General features: G+C 43.6%; 3 protein-coding genes across 4 annotated transcripts in view; 2 read left to right on the top strand and 1 right to left on the bottom strand.

Annotated features, from left to right (window-relative positions):
• The window catches only part of LOC126561808 (regulator of MON1-CCZ1 complex), a 250,519-nt gene that overhangs the window by 75,975 nt on the left and 158,140 nt on the right, over window positions 1–16,404 (bottom strand). The window lies entirely within an intron of this gene.
• LOC126561334 (potassium channel subfamily T member 2) overlaps window positions 1–16,404 on the top strand; it is a 130,158-nt gene that overhangs the window by 616 nt on the left and 113,138 nt on the right. The window contains exon 1 of one of the 2 annotated variants that reach the window (XM_050217418.1): window positions 15,248–15,349. The exons of the other annotated variant lie outside the window; for it this stretch is intronic. Coding sequence (XP_050073375.1) covers window positions 15,279–15,349 — 71 coding nt within the window. The 5' untranslated portion in view covers window positions 15,248–15,278. Of the gene's footprint in view, window positions 1–15,247; window positions 15,350–16,404 lie in introns of those variants that run through there. 2 annotated transcript variants of the gene reach the window in all.
• Window positions 1–16,404, top strand: part of LOC126562510 (glycerol-3-phosphate dehydrogenase [NAD(+)], cytoplasmic) — a 211,372-nt gene that overhangs the window by 122,192 nt on the left and 72,776 nt on the right. The window lies entirely within an intron of this gene.

Here is a 16,404-nt window from a genome sequence, read left to right as displayed (position 1 = left end):
ATTCTCTTCTTCACGATGAAATGCACTGACTGTGCAAGCGACAACATCGCAGCGAGAAGAATGAGAATGTGAAACTTCTGCTTAGATTTGTGAGTGGTAGCTGAAATGCATGCTTTGTGCATACACGCTCTGCAAAGGCACGGTACATAGATAAGGAACACAAAGGACATTAGAATAAAGTAAAAATTGAGCTGGATTTTCCTCGAAGCAAATTCATGATAATCCTTTGCAGCTTTTAGAGCATAGTCGCTTCGTTTCAAATTAAAAAAAGGCATCCACTTCAATGGGTAGATTTTGCTCCAAAGTCTCTGATACAATCACTTAATCTGACATCGAATTATCTTACAGATTCATTGTTGGAAGCGAGCTCCGATCGAATTGTGTAATTGGTATTTAAACCGAAATTCTTGCTAACTTCATTTACACAATCGGTTAACCACACACCGAACCAGTGGGCTCCCTCCTCCATATCTCATTGACTAGATTCGAGCTCATTCCAAAGTTGAAAACTTTCGAACTCATTTACCATGGACTGCCGATCTCTCGTTCCAATTGAAACTAGCTGCATCGATTCTAAATCGATTGCTGCATTAGTACGAACGATTCAGTGCAACGTTTCGCTCGAAAATGGAACTATGTGGTCAACATCACCATGGACAATGGGGTGCCCGTGTTACCCAGTTCTTCCAGACACTGATGAAGTTTGTCAGCATAGTCAGCCCCGGTAACCATGAAGGATTTCTGCTAAAATCCCCGAACATACCTAGGACGACCCTCACACATGTATGGAGCAACTGTCTGCATGCGATATGTAATCAACGTCCGTTACCGCATCCCTGCTGCACGTGGCCATTTTAGGGATCGATTCTACCGCGGGCTTACAATATTTCATGTCTCCAGAGGGTGCCCAGAGGACTGGGTGGTTGGCGGGTTGGCTGGTTGGCATTGTTCCAATCGCAAAACTAGCTGACGAGCACAATATTTCCCGAGCATAAACAATCCCTTAATTATGGACCGCCCGCAACGTGGAGTAGGATTCTTGCCCTGTCTCCAGCTGGTGCCCATGAGTGTGCACCTGGGCTGTTGTCTAGTTTTATGAAGCATTTCCCGCTGTGAATTTGTAGCTTTCTAAATAAATGACCAGTATTGGCAGATATTAGCGGAGAGCGCAATATATGATGTATGTTTGTATTGTTACAATGGTTTCTTAGTAAATGTGGTGATAGTTTCATTTATTCTTCGTACTCAAATACCGTTCAAAGTTCGTCAATCGCTGTTATTCATCCCATTTTCGACAACATTTTCCATGAAGTCTGACGCGAACTCACGACGAGCTGGATTCCGATGCTAATGCGGCCAAATACGGTTATATTCCGTTGCCTTTGCACAATAATTTAGTTATCGATTTCGACTTCCATTCGGGAACGGAAGCAAAAAATTGTATCCCTTTTAGCATACACTTTAACTCGTCAGAGGATGTCCTTCGAATTTCATCACGCTTCAGACACCATACATCAGCCGTGTTTGTGTGTACTTATCGAGAGGTTTGTTTGCATACATTTTCTTGACAACCCATCGCTGCTCCGATTGCACCGACGTCCCGATGGACGTGGATGAATCCACTCATAATCCTTTTTATAGTTTCGCGAGAGCGCGACTGTTGTGTGGGCCGTCCCTTTTTTCCTCGGCCACAAACACATTGGAGAGTAACATGTTGCCATCGATCGATTCTGTGTCCCGGGGTTTGGCATGTAAATTGTGATCTGTCACTCGTGCCCTGGGGTCCCCTTACTTTGGGACCTGGCACACTGTAAAGATCATTTCGAAGAGAAAACGATTCGCAAAACCGACATGATAATGGGAATGGAACGGGTTTGGGCAACATTATGATAATGTTACGACTTGACTGGCAATGTTCATCTGCCGTCACCGACGGGCATTGTGGGACGTCGAACATGCTGTAAGCCAAGAACATGACAAAAAGGTTGTGTTTGGGGTAGTCGTTAGATGTTGGCATTTTAAGGGAAACGTAACTTTCCGAACGTCTTCTTCGGAAGAGTTGAACGCCAAGAATTTGATGATGAAAGTTGCACGATTCGATTCCAATCTTAACATGATACAATCCTAGGGCAAGGTGGAGCTTCTTTTCTTTATAGCTTCAATGTGAAATTCATTTCATTTAGTTTATTCACATGCATAGAATTGCTTAGAACACATAAAAATGAGGGCATTGTCCTTTAGTGCGAATGACCACCGACCATCGCCAAATAACTTTCCTAACACGAACTGCTCGCCTTTGCCTTCAATCTCCGGCGCTATGGTTCATTTAGGGTTTAAGATGAAGGCCAAAATTGTGGCAAATTAGTGATCTGCTGTTTGGTTTTACGTTTTCGATGGGGGGGAAAAGGGTTTTCCCTGATCTTTCAGGTTTGGCTAGAGTTATTACATTGCATACGCTAATGGGACCGTTCTCCTTCAGTAGCGGACAGTAAATGAACGTGTGAAGCGAAGGACACAAAATAACCGAAATTGGTTCATCTTAGGCTAAGGATATAAACAAAAAGCCATCTTCCATCCCGCTTCTCAGAGATGGCCCGTAGAAAATAGGTGCTTTTTTCACCGACAGAAAAGGTGCACTGAACCAATATCAGCTGGCGCTAAATTTAATTAACCGTTTCAAAAGACTCTGAAGGACCAAGGCTTTTGAGCTCGTTTTGGGTAAAAAATTTTCATCTTTACTTTTCGCTCATCTTCGCGCCCGGGTGGCAATGGTGGCACGTCAATGTGGATTGATCGATTAGAAAAATCACAAAAGACACAAAGCACGGTTGGTCCTTTTTTCAGGAAAAGATCTTTCGTGTTTGGAAGGCCACAACACATTTTTTTCGAAAGCGGTTGAGTGGATGATTCGATATACCGAGCCAATCCATCCCCTTTTATATTCCTTCATTAATGTGTATCGATTGTTTTTACGCCATAGTCGCTCATAGTTCTTTTTCGGGGCAGACGGCATGTCCTCATCGTGGAATTGTCCTGGACGAGGACGGGCCCATCGATACAATAGCAGTGCGGCGCGGAACGACGATAAAACTAATGTAGGCCAAATGGAAAATCGATCAAGAACCACGACGAACCAACCACAAGACATAAGAAAAAAGCAAGATCTGCCTGTGTATGTGTGGGTGAATTGTGAAGGTGTAAAAAGTGAAGTTGTCGATCCGATGCGGCAGGAACTGAAAGCAGTGGGATGTCGGGCACATTAAAGCAAATTGTTGATAATTGGAGGTTAGCATGGTATGGTTTTGCTGTCGATATTGCTCGTTAGTCTTCCTGTGCAGCGAAAACTCTCTCGCTCTGGATCGGATCGATACCGGATCGAGACCCAGTGCCGGTATCGGGTGGTTGACGATTTCGGATCCGCTTGGCAGCGACAATATGCGATATCGTTTCGTCGGCAACACACCAACCAAATCGATTAGATGTCAGTAGAAAGGACACACACAAACACTTCCCCCTTGGACCATGGATGCAAATATGGGTGGCAAATAATTATTATGACGTGGCATAGGGTACGTAGTGCCGGAAAACCTGATGGAACATTTCGCACAGTCACACATTCGGTTCGCGAGGCCTTAGGGGCTAGAAGGATCTGATATGATGCCGCTTCATTTATTCAGCATACAATTCGTTTTTCCACCCTCGGGGGTGCACTTTTTCATCGCATTAGAATGACTTTGCGACCGGTTGACTGCGGTGGCACATACACACACATGTGTAGGTTTGTGCATGGGAAAATGGCCATTTCCCGAGGATACACAACAGCAGCGACAAAAACGGAAAGAAAAATGCTGCCGGAAGATTACAACAGGGACTTTTTTCCATTGCCGACGGAGAGCTGGGTGGAGCTGAGCATAGCGAATGATATACGGAAGAAAAATGATGTCGAGTTCTTTTGGGGATGTCTACTTAAACGCGTATAAAAGGACTTCATAAGTTTTGTTGGATTATGAGGAGTTAAGGAGAGTTTTGATGTGTATTTGCTGATGATAAATTGTGTTGAATAATGTATTATAGATTGCAAAAATATGGAGTAAAGTATGAACGACAAATAAAATAATACGACCTAGTATACTCTCGAATTTCCATGAAATAACTGTTAACTTGAAAAAAATGTATTGCATACTTCTAGGCGCCAAAGTTTGTAAACCATCGAGGGCTATTCAGGACACCTAAATCTCGATAGCTTTCCAATTTAACTCACCAGTGGTAACACCAGTGTCGCTCGGTCTCAAGTTAAATTAACCTTATTCCGTGCTTCTGATTCAATTATGTGGAAGATATCCGTATCGTGCTGGATTCGCTTACTCGTGCGTGTCAATGATCCCATGTTGGGATAGTTCACACGGTCCCGCAAAACCGCACTCCGTTCGGGTTGTCACGCTGAGGTTTTAATGTGAACTCATTTTGCACTTCCAATTTGTAATAACAACCGCGTCGAGTGGTTTGTTGCGTTAGCCTGACATTCATTAGCATAACGGAACAATCGAAATGCCAAGGTCGTTCAACTGGTTTATAATTTACTGAACGCTGTTTATCGGAAAATGGTGTGTCCACAGATATTTTGGTCGCATTTAATGCGTGCGAATGTTTATTCGACTGTTTCTTATCAACTAAGGTAGGCTATTTCTCTAAGGATAGCTTACAGCTTACGCAAGAGATGTTGCCAAAAAGGCCAGCAGTCCAAATGTGGATTCAAATTTAAATTCTATTCGAGTTTCTTGTGCCTAACGACTTTAAGACGACTTTCTACCGATTAAGACATTCTACCGTGCTTAGCGTTCCTTAAACAGGACTCTCTATACTCTTGAAGACTCTCTACTTCAATTTGAACTCAATTCGATACCCATCAAATATTCAAACGTGAATGTGTACGAGTCCGTTAACTCCAAAACAATGTTCAAACAATCTAAACAACAGCTGAACGATCCGCATCCCACAAGAAGAAAAAAGTTTACATTTTATTTCTTCCAAAAATCCATCCTCAACCGTCCCGTTCTGAAAGAAAAGAAAGTTGTATTCCGCTCGTATGCAGGTTAGAATTGATGGGAGGTGGGTGTTCGGTTTACGCAGTTTACAGCCCGGATCTTTAACCGAACCGGAGGCCTACCGAAGGATCGCTACCGTCAAGGAAACACTCACACGGCAGGGAAAGATTTACAACCAGCAAAACTTTCTTATGCTTCGGTGAAGCTGCTGCGCTTAATTTGTTTCACCAGCCCCGTGTCGGGCATGACGTATGGGAGGGTGTTTTGCAATCTTTCCATTTCTTTGCACGGCGAGTACGCTGCACAGAAAATCGATTGTTCTTGGTGCTTGGTGTGTGCACACATGCGAATTGGTACGTGTCTTGAGCTTCGCTCGATCGTCTCCAGCGTCGGCCCCTGTCGAAAGCGATTGAATTATTTACAACCCACTCTGCGCGGAGAAAAATCGACCCCGTGGGCAGCTGACACTGACCATTGACCATTTGTCAGTCATCCAAACACCGGAACCGATACGGGAGCGCTTGCCGCTTAGCGGCGGAACAGTGGACGCTAACTTTTTTTTTTGTCGAAAGGACGAAACGGACGAAGGCAAACGGTGGTTTGTTGAGACTTTCGCGATTAAATATTCAACAAGGAGTTGGTTGGTTGGAAGGGAAAAGTTTTGTTTCAAAAAACCAGAACAATGAAGTAGGACTTTTTATTTTGTTTTTTTTTTTTAAGGTCATATGATTTCACCGCTTTGTTCTCTAAAGCTCGGCAAGATGTCAACTGTGTGAACTGAAGCATGGGAATGAAAGGAAAAGCTCGCTTTCCACGAGAAACTTATTATTTGCATGGTTAATTAGGAAACAAAATAAATGAACATCATCATGGACGATTATTTTGATGAATTTTATTACTTTTGGCTTCTTTCTGCTTCTACTACCCTCGTCAAAACGATCAAAAGCATGCTTGTGCGTGTGCTGTAGTTTATCGACATTTTAGATGTGTTTTCTTTATTCAACCATCTTACATCACCCAACGGTATTTTCAATTTTTGCTAAAATTTTCCCGCGAATAATTTCGCTCAAAACGTTCGTTAAGTTCTCCCACCAAAATTAACCATGAAAATGACTTGCTATCTCCTGCTCAAGCTTGAGAGGCTCGAGCGAATTCATTAAAAGTTATAATTCGTTCAATCGTGAAGGAAAAACAATATCATTACCTTAGGCGTTTGCGGTCGAGCAGCAAAACATCTTCGTTGTTGGTGTTTGTGTTTGGGAGTATGTGGCTAAACAGAACATAATAAAATGAAGCGCCACTGCAAGACCGGGTCCCGGTTTCTTCCCCCCCCCCCCCCTCAACCCCCCTAGCGGATGAAAAACACTGCAAGGTGTTATTGTAGGTGCTGTTGCCGATTTGCTTTGGCGTAACGTTTCGCCGGAATCGTTGTGTTGTGACGTTATTTGCTAGGAATGAAGGTAAAAGCAATCCTACACAATAATCATGGACAGTCGAGCGTACGACGGTCGGTGGAAGGACGCGTTGAATTTCGTGGAAAACAATACTAATTACTACTTTCCAATAAGCACGGGCATTGTTAATTAGCTGTGTGCAATTGCATGAACGGTTTGCTTTTGGACAACATTGTACCAGACGTAAACGGTGTGCTGTTTTCTTGTTGGAAAATCGATTAAGATATGCAATTAAAGGAAAACAGGATATTTTTCGTTTTTGAATTAGCTAAGTGACTCTCTTACAGGAGAAAATTGTGAACATTCTGCTAGGATTGTGAAGCTGGAGGGTCAATCAATGATCAGGCTTTTGCCTAGTGAAAGAAGAAAGAAGATAACAGACCAGCTGTTACACTTCTGGCAGCATGGGATACTCTAAGAGTTCTATATTTCGACCAAGGTGCTAGATAGCTTTCCTGTCTTATCTTCGAATCTAATGAGGGCCATCCAAAACCTGAGGCAGTTTAAAATTCGGAGCTCATATTCTATAAAACAATCCACACTCTAGCACAGAAGGCATAGATATCATTCGTTAAAGGTTCTTCTGAGTAAAACTTAATCCTTCTTGGGTCGAAATATCGCGAAAGGATACTGGCTAGGACACTTGAAAGGATACTGGCTGTCGTTCGGTTACCGTCTGGAGAAACTTTGATACACGAAATGATAGGGTGATCCGGTAGTAGAGGCGATGTCGTCGCCGGTCTTCACACGGCAGGAGCGGGTCTCAAATCCCATTCGAGCTGTTCTCTCGTTGTGAGGACGGACTACCCATATAGTTGGTACCAATGAATGTAGAAAGCCATTTCGTTGAGCGAAGTTGCCTTGCAGGTTCTTAGACCAAGAAGCATAAAAATGGAACTACGCCGAAAAAGCATAATCTCCCAATGAAAAATAGAGTAGCCTCACAAATGATGATCTCTAATAGCTGTAGGGTAAGAAAGGTCATGTACATGTTACAAAAACGACACCAAATTACTTAGCCTGTTTTTCAAAACGATATGGAATGATGGCGTTGATGTGCCAAAGCGAAAACAGAAGGATGCAGTACGAAAGTCTCTTCAAAGTTTCAAGTTAAATCATTTTAAACTGTCGTTACAGTGTAGTCAGTAAAAGAGAATCCTCTTAGCAAGATCTCTTATCATGAGCATTCACCTCTTCGTAATAAAAATAACTACAAAAATCGTACAAAGATCAAATCAGCACAAACTGTAGAATAAACCTAGTTAGCACCATCATCGTTTCTTGCCAAATCGTGTCGCGTATGCACGAAAACGCCTTTGATGTGAAAGTAAATAGAAAAGAAATGTCACTCACGTGCAAAACCGTCAAACCGGCAAAAGCCTTCCCCACAGTCTCCATTTCGTTCGTATTGCGTTGCGCTGGGGAACCCTCGCTCCTTCTTAACTAGCTCCACCAAGTGGGACGGTTTTGTGTGGTCACTCTTCCATAAAATATTTGCCGGTTCGACCATTTCATCGCCTTTGCTTTTCCGCACGTATAATGGCTAGCGGGTGTAGTATGAGTTTGCGGATGGAAGAATTACTCACATAAAAAGCATACACACAGCGCCAGAATGGTTAGAAAACGGTACCCAGCAGGGTGGGATAAATATGCGAAAGTTATGGGATTTTTATCGGTCGTAATTTTTTGCCTCCGCATCGCATGTTGGTTGGTCAGCATTGACCGAGAAAACTGGACGCAAGAAAGCTTCGCTATATCCGTCTCCGTTCAAGGTACCGCGATGGGTATACCCCATCAGGACTCATCGAGGGTAAAGTTTGCACAAATCTCCACAGAAAACTAACAACTTTTCAGAACACCGGGTGGTGCTCGTTCGGTGCTAAATCTACCCAGGAATTAGCACTTTATAGAAAACTTTCCTCTCATTAGTCCATCTCGTAGGGTTTGTTCAGTAGCAACAGCAGCCGTAGCACCGCAGCAAGTAATTCTCCATCCGTGAGGGCTTTACTTCGTATTGGATGCGTTTTTTGCATTCCAACTTTTCCCATTACGGCCACAGCAAGAAGCTTCGGTGTGTTGATGTGCGTTAGTCGTGTTGTAGATAGGAAATTGAGGCGTAAAAGATTCCCGGAATCGATGAACACGCTGATGATCGTGATGATGCTGGCAGCAGGGAAAAGCTAGCGCGAGACCAACTTCTCGATAACTTTCCGACGTTGACTGCAGTGACGTTGTTGCTTCGTTTCCGGATTGAATTCATGCTTCGAATCCATCATCATTTTCAGTGTGAGTAGAGTATCGTGTTTCGGTGTTGATGATTGAGTTGATGCTTTCCAGTATCAGCCATGGCGAAGTGTATAATTCAGAATCCAAACTACACCGTTAGTAGAACTTTTATTGACAAACGCACTATGGAATGGAGCGTACTAGTGGCAGATAGACAGACAGATAGTCGGACCTGATGGAACATCCTGCTAGAATTAGACGTCACAATGAAAGGTTCTCTCACGGGCACAACGAAACAAAAGAAGATAAGTTTTCATCAAAGAAGCACGTTCGTTGTTCAGCTGGAAGCTGTATGGGTAGGCATGACGACAGACGCTTCGACTGCTACGGATACTAGACGCGTATATTTCGACGAGGTAGAAGAAACCGCCATGAGTCTTGAATTTAATTACTTCCCATTCATGGTGCCGGCAGACAGTGTTGCCAGCATGTCAGACGTGTAAGCTCTTGTTCCTTTCACAGGCCACTATGCAGTAAGTGCATTGCAGGAAGAAATTTATTATCTTCCGGACGACGACAGGAAACAGGAAGAGAAATCTGACACGACGAGATACGCACAGGGTGCAATTAAGCATGTGTTATGAAATTTGATTATTCGTGGACTGGAGCCCTTGAAGTAGAACTTTGAAAATCGGGGAAAATGGGAGTCCCTGGTGTAGCTTTAGATGGGTAGAATAAGATCGTTTTTGAAGCTAATAACTATCGGGAAATATGTCGCATATTTAACTTGAAAAGCTTCATTACGGACAAGGAACCCCTTGTGAACCACCATTGCCGTGGTGTGTTCAGGGACGCAACAAGCCGGACCAAATACACCGTTTTAATTGGACATTTTCGTGTTCCATATTTTAATGCAAGCTCTCGATTCCAAGAAGCAAGATGCTGGAACCCGCGATAACCTTTACCTGGGTTTTAGATCTTGCTTGCCATAAACTAGTACTAACTTTTACTTGTTTTCTTCTCAAGTTAGCACCTGCCGGAAATTATGCTGACCCTTGGGGTAAGCATAAGACCGGACAGTTCGTTTTAATTTAATTAAACTTATACATCCCTTCCAAACAAACGGCACCTTGTTGCTGGTGCTGGGTGTGATGTACTTCCCAAACACTGAGGCACAACATTCAACATGGTAGAAGAAACGAGTAGGGAGGTCTATGATAAAGAACTTCCCATTAAAGCACAGGGAGCCCTTAAATTTAGTTTGACTTTGAATTAAGCCACCTGGCAAGGTGAGTTCCCGGTGCTTTGGGGGAGTCAGAATGCTCAAATAGGCCTCAAAAGTTTGCACTAGTTCCGGGGCGTAGCTTTAGCTATACGCATACGCTTATATATGTGTGTGTATGTTTTGCGTTTCCATTTCGTCGGTGCCTGCCATCAAATATTTACAAAGGACCGGAAATTCAACCTTTGCCTCCCGAAACCACAGCTGCACGGTGGTATGAAATGGATGAACCTACTTACTGAGTGAGGTAGACCAAAACCAACCTCCCCTAACACTGATAGCGTGCAGTAGTGTGTTGCCTTCGACCTAGAACACACCGATCAAACCGACCAGGACAAGTTGGACTCCATTTCCGGACTCCGAGCAGCACGGAGCGTAACGTGAGCTGTCACGTTCAGGGGAGCAACCGAAGGAGACATACTCACCCTCTTTTCTCTTTCACCCCTCCCTTTCTCCGCCACCCATGCCTTCTTAAAGTCTGTTTTTGAAGTTTATCACCCAGAAAATGGAGCATGAATGACGGCGAGTGGGCGACCGGACGGCACGAATTGCAAAAGGGCAGCAGGTCAGCGACACTAATTGGCGTTTAATCTTAGCCTCCGGGGCTTGATTCAACAGTTGCGTTTGCAGGTGCCAAAATATTTCCTTCGGTGAAAAGCTAATTTTCCCCTGAGCGACTTGTGAATCGGTCTCGTCGCGCCGTAATAGAAAATGGATGCTTCAAGCAGTCGCATGAACAGTAGCTTTGGTGAAGCGGTACTCAAAGATCGCTACAGACGATTGCGGGATTAATGCCGTTATGCCCTCGCCGTACCCCACGATAAAGCGTTTAGTGTGCAATCAATCTTGGACGCGAATAGCGCTATGGGAGTGCAGCACATTTTGACAAGGATTGGGACGCGAAGTTACCCGTCCGTTGGCTGTGGAACGAACGACTTTTGACATTGGATCATTAGGGCGCTGAGTAAGGTTTTCGGGCAAAGATGGCCGAGCGCTGACAGGGGCAAGCAATTAATAATTGTTTCACTTTTCCATCAATTGTCCACGGCAGTGCGATGTTTGCTGTTAAGCGGGGGACAGGAACGGACGTCGTACATCATCCGATTAATTATTGGAAAGCATTCATCACGGTAACTTGATGGGTTGCTTCGGTGGCAGGATTAAGTTGTAAGAAGCTTCCGGTGTGGTGGTTAATGATGGAGCAATATGCACAGAAGAACGCGGAACAGGAAATAGATAACAAGGGTGCGAAAATTGCGATGAAGTTGAGGAGTCTTGTGCGTCTGTGCGTTTGTGTGTGTGTGTGTGGAGTGAAGATGATAAATGATGTACATCCTCACGGTCCAGTTCCCGTGAACGGGGTCTAGTACTACAACGAAACAGGAAGCGAAAATGATGAACTTCTCGACAAACATATCATGAAGATAACACGCAAAAACGGAAACGTCGGTTGAGTTGAGTTAATATTCTTCACCAGATTACCGGCACACTTTCAAGGAACTATATTACCGAGGAGGGCTTTGATAGAGGCAAGGCAGACAACCAACGGCAAATATTTGGCAAACCGAAATGCGAACATTGGATCCGTATTAAAACCACCTTCAAAACAGCCTCCAGGGACCAGGTTGCGGCGGCTGCGGATGGGCATTTCTTATTAATGAACTTTCCACGTAATAAGGACTAGGGCAATGGGCCAACAGGCAATGGGGATTTTGTAAAGAAGATTGCTTTTCGTGGTACTTTACCGCCTGACAGTATGCAAGCCGCTGTTCGTAAGCCGTACGAATGATATTCTCATATTCTCGGCCATTCGTCGGTTATTGCATTTCAATCTGAGAGTTTTGGGGTTTTTTTTTTAAATGTCTGTGTGTTACACAGTACTTCTAACAGCTAAAAATGCGAAGAGTAGTGGTGTATTTTATTTCTTACATCCCATTCAGTGCAATCTGCAGTTTTGTGCTTGATAGTGCTCATTAGTGTAACAACTTGTTTGCATCTGATGCCATGCCAACTCTAGTAATATTAGTAGTTGCGTGCTCGGGCACGAGCATGGCGAATAATTTGCATAAATCGCATATCTTTTTAAGCATGTGCGGGATTGGTGCTGTTGAGAGTCTGCTGGAATGGTACACAATTAACATCATAAACGAAAGCACTCAATTTAACGTTTCTCTTTATGCAAATAGCTTTCCATCTGCACTGAGAGAAACGCACCATACCACGTGGCACCAAAGAGTTACTCGAGCATTGGCAGCAAGCGTGCATGTTGCGTCAGCAAACAAATAAAAGCCAACCGAACGTCTTACTTCGAAGCTTTCGAATGTCCTCGCCGGCAAGCAGCAGCGAAGGGTGAGGTGCAAATGGATTCTTTGTGCTTCGAATTGTCTTACTTGAAACACATTTTTCACTCTCGGAATGGTGCGAAACAGGGGTAAAGCTATTACTGCAACCCCCGCTCGAAATGGTAACAAAAAGCTTAGCTTTAAACCCAAAATCAAGAATTTGGGGAGCCGTTATTGTTTCCCCATCTAGATGTGAACACATTGGTTACATTTTGTCACAACTTTAATGGTCTTTGTTTCTCTGTTCTGGCTTTTACCGATTGTTTTCTGCACGCTTTTCCTTTTCCCCGCGTTGGTCGTTCTAGTGCGTTAATAGCCAAAGTGGGTACTGGGGCTTGAATTCTGGGTTTATTGGTTATCGTAGAAGATATGGGTTTTGTCCTGCTAAAGGAAGAAAATGAAACAAAGAGAGAGCTAATGTGGGCAACTTTCCCTGCGACAAACCCCGCAGTGTAACCGCAAATATTCCTTAAAGGCCTTCGGAAAATCAGCCAACCACGAACAGGTAGCAGCAGTTGGTGTATAAAGGGACTAAGAAATGGCATCCTAAACGGTCGAGGCCAATGTATGAAGACAATGAAGGTGCAGAGAAACGGGAAACGATGATACCTTTCAAGATGTGGCATAGTGTCACAATGCTTTCCTTTCACTGGTTGGGATACGGTTCGGTACTGGTAGATTGTATCTAGCGGAATCTGCAGTGCTAATATTTGTGAAACGTTCAAGATGGTAGAAGGACAAAAAATAAGGGTGTGGAAAATCGGCCAAGAGTGGCAGGTGAAATGGAAAAAAAAAACATTTCTCTGAAAGACACAGTCGTATATTTCTTTGCTTATTGTACTTTGAGGATGCAGTGGTGCAATTCCATCGATTCTTCACATTGTTAACCCAACATAACCAGGATTACATACAATATTTAGGATACAGAATGGTTGCCCTAAATTCCAGTGTGCGTTTTCTGAAGTAGCATCACAAGAAGTAGGAATTGGCTGTATATGTTTGTAATTTTATTTTAGTTGAAAAATGATGGGGCGGCCTGGTGGTATAGGCGAAAGCGGCGCCGTTCTTCAAACGGCAGGACCGGGATTAAAATCTAGTCTAGAAAGAAATTTCGATGACCTTAAAGGCATGACCTTAAAGGTCGTTTAGCCAAGAAGAAGAAGAAGAAGAAGAAGATAAAATGATACTATCTTCGTAAACATAATCAATATCAGAATTTTCTAAGTCACTATTGATCCTGAAAAGCTTGATCTTCGATACGATCAAAACAGTTGGGCAATCATTTAACAACCAATCATACGAACGTGTGAATGTTCTGGTACAAGATGATCGTATTTGATGATCCTCACGGGGACATTGATGTCCCTTCTGTGGGACTTAAACTTGGTTGTCTGTATGAATCAAGATGCGTTTATCATTGGCGTCTTTCCACGTGTCCATCACGCGAGTTAAAAATGGGTTCAGTATGACGTTATAACGAGCCTTAAATTCAGTCTATCTAATCTTGGACATACAACTGTCCATTCTTTCCGTCAATCCTACCTTAGTTGCCAGGTTGGTGTGATCTTCGGAGAGCGAACAGCCGCAACGAGCACAAAATCGTGCTATTTTTCGCAGACTGCATCAATCATTTGAGATCGCTTTAGGGGGGAATCTGTTACCCATTTGTTCTTGCTTTATCTAATCGACGTGCGCTTCAAGGGCTTTGGTGCGACAACACGGTTTTGCTCATATGCAAAACATATTCCATTTTGTAGTTACATCAGCAATCGGTACCAATCGAGAGTGATATGTTTGGCAAGATGGAATGATGTGCGCTTCGGTGAAGTTAACGTTATGAACTTTGAAGTGTTTAATCATCATATCGTTATGAAATCCGAGAAGAACATGTGAGCCAATCAATTGATTTTCTCTTTCCCCGTTGGCCTGTGTTTATTCCGTATACGCTGACGGTAATTGAGTCGATGAATTTTTGATTTCATATCCAACCCAAAGGAAGGAAGAAGGTGAGCGAAGTTTTAATTAAAACTTTATACCGGCTAAGTGGAAGACATTGTTGCAATTGCGCAGTGGATGAATAATTTTCCATTTGGAGGCAAATAATTCATGGAGCGATTCCGTACTATCTGCCGCAGGGATAACACACGCGCGTACCGGTATCGTATCCAACCATTCAGCCCAGGGCGGTCACACATGGAAGCTTTATCTACCGTAAATTGATTGTCCTTTTTCCGTTTGAAATCCCACCGGTGTCGGTACTGACCATCGTTCACCGATTGAGGTCCTCAGCGTGGAAGTAACGGTGCAGTGTGATGCACTTTGGTTGCAAGTTAAATTGCATCGGAACGCCCTCATCCAGTTACTTTAATCAACGGGTTGAAAAACGAAGCCAGAATGTGTCTCTGGACGTAACCTTCTATTTGCGATACTTCCTTTCCTGCACGGTGTAACAGTACAGTGTCCACACCTCCGTTCAAGCCAAAAAGCCATGTCGCTTTGGTTAGCTTCGATGGCAGTGATGTCGTGTAGGTTTCATTCCTCCCGGGCATCGCACAATGCAGATAAGATAAGAGGGTGTGCTATTCAATCCGAAACCTCGGTTTCTTCACACCCGCTTCGTTTCATCTTGCCGGACACAGGCGGCCACACGCTCGCTATTAGTAAATTAGCCCTTCAGCGGTTGTCAATTATACGGCAATCCAAAGGTGACACGATAGATGATGAGGCCCACGCTCATGATGGAAAGTATCGTAAAGCTCGCTAGACATCGGTGGCAGACGGCAGTTGTGATCCAGTTATTTCCTGGATCGGGTGCATTGGATCAGGTGCCATTCAGTACGGTTGTTTATCGCGTTAGCCTGAACCACATCGCGTGTGAGTGAAGGTGTGTAGGTGCGGTTCTAACAGGAACAAGCAGGATTGCAACACAATGGGAAGGCTCGACTCCAGCTGTAAGCATCTGTCGAAGATGATCTCGCCCGAGGATCACCATGCGGATCGGTGAGTAGATTGGAAAGCGGTGTATCAGTCTGTGAAGCTCAGAGAATCGTTAAACCAAGATTTCCAAAATTTCAAGTTGCACAAAATCTATTCAATGAGAAACTTCGCTTAAGATTAAGATGAAAATTAGTGTTAAAGGTGCTATCACTATGGTTGGTAGCTGACCAATCCCAAAACTTCTTCGCTGTAAAGTGTAATTAAAAATTTATATTGCATACCTTCATGTGTTGTGATTGAAGGCTCAACTTGCTGTTAGCCACCGGTCCAAGTTCAAAGCAGTTAACTTAACACGAAGTAATGCTATAGGCTGAACGATGCTCTCGAGTCCAGTGACTAACGAAATTTTAAGAGTTCTTGCTAAACACGGATGTTTAAACCAGGCCAATGTGTGATTAAACGATTAAGCTGTCGTTTCACCTGCCGACATTAAGCCTTTGTTTAGTGTGGCTGTTGACAGTCAAAGCAGCAGCTTCGACAGATTCTGATTTACAGCCTGCAATCGATGCATTTATTAGGGTCCAGATTATGCCCTTGACAACAAACCGAAAGGTATTATGGACAGATTAGCAATGCTTTTAATGTCGGCAATGTTTAAAAAGTACAAACAAAGCAAACGGCTCGTAAGCCACACTCAAGTGCTTCTTATTGGTACAGTGGTAAGTGGATGGCCCTTTGCTATCTTTCCGTTGCCCGGCCTCAAGGCATCTTCCGCCCATGTTTATCCAAACACCGAAGTGTGTGATCGACAACTGTAATCGTTGTACACACTCTCTCTTTCTCTCTATTTGGGGAGGCACATTGTTGTGTGTTTATGTGTTTTCTTGTCTGTGATTGATACCCTTGAACAGCAAGCGTCGTCAAGTGTGTCGCATCTTTTGCACGTTTCAAAGACCAACCAATAAGAGTGGAATTGAATACGAGTTCTGGTTACGTGTCTTCATATTGCCGGCGTGAGAAAAAGGTTTTTTTTTCTTTGGGTCCACAAGTCAGATTGGGAAAATGCTCAGCATTGTGCAGGCGATGTTGTTGTCGTTGCGATACCATTGCATCGACCT

This window comes from Anopheles maculipalpis, chromosome 3RL (assembly GCF_943734695.1).
Source record: "Anopheles maculipalpis chromosome 3RL, idAnoMacuDA_375_x, whole genome shotgun sequence".
In the NCBI taxonomy this organism is placed as follows: domain Eukaryota; kingdom Metazoa; phylum Arthropoda; class Insecta; order Diptera; family Culicidae; genus Anopheles; species Anopheles maculipalpis.
Note: the sequence above shows the minus strand (reverse complement) of the source record. Positions and strands in the feature narration are given on the sequence as shown.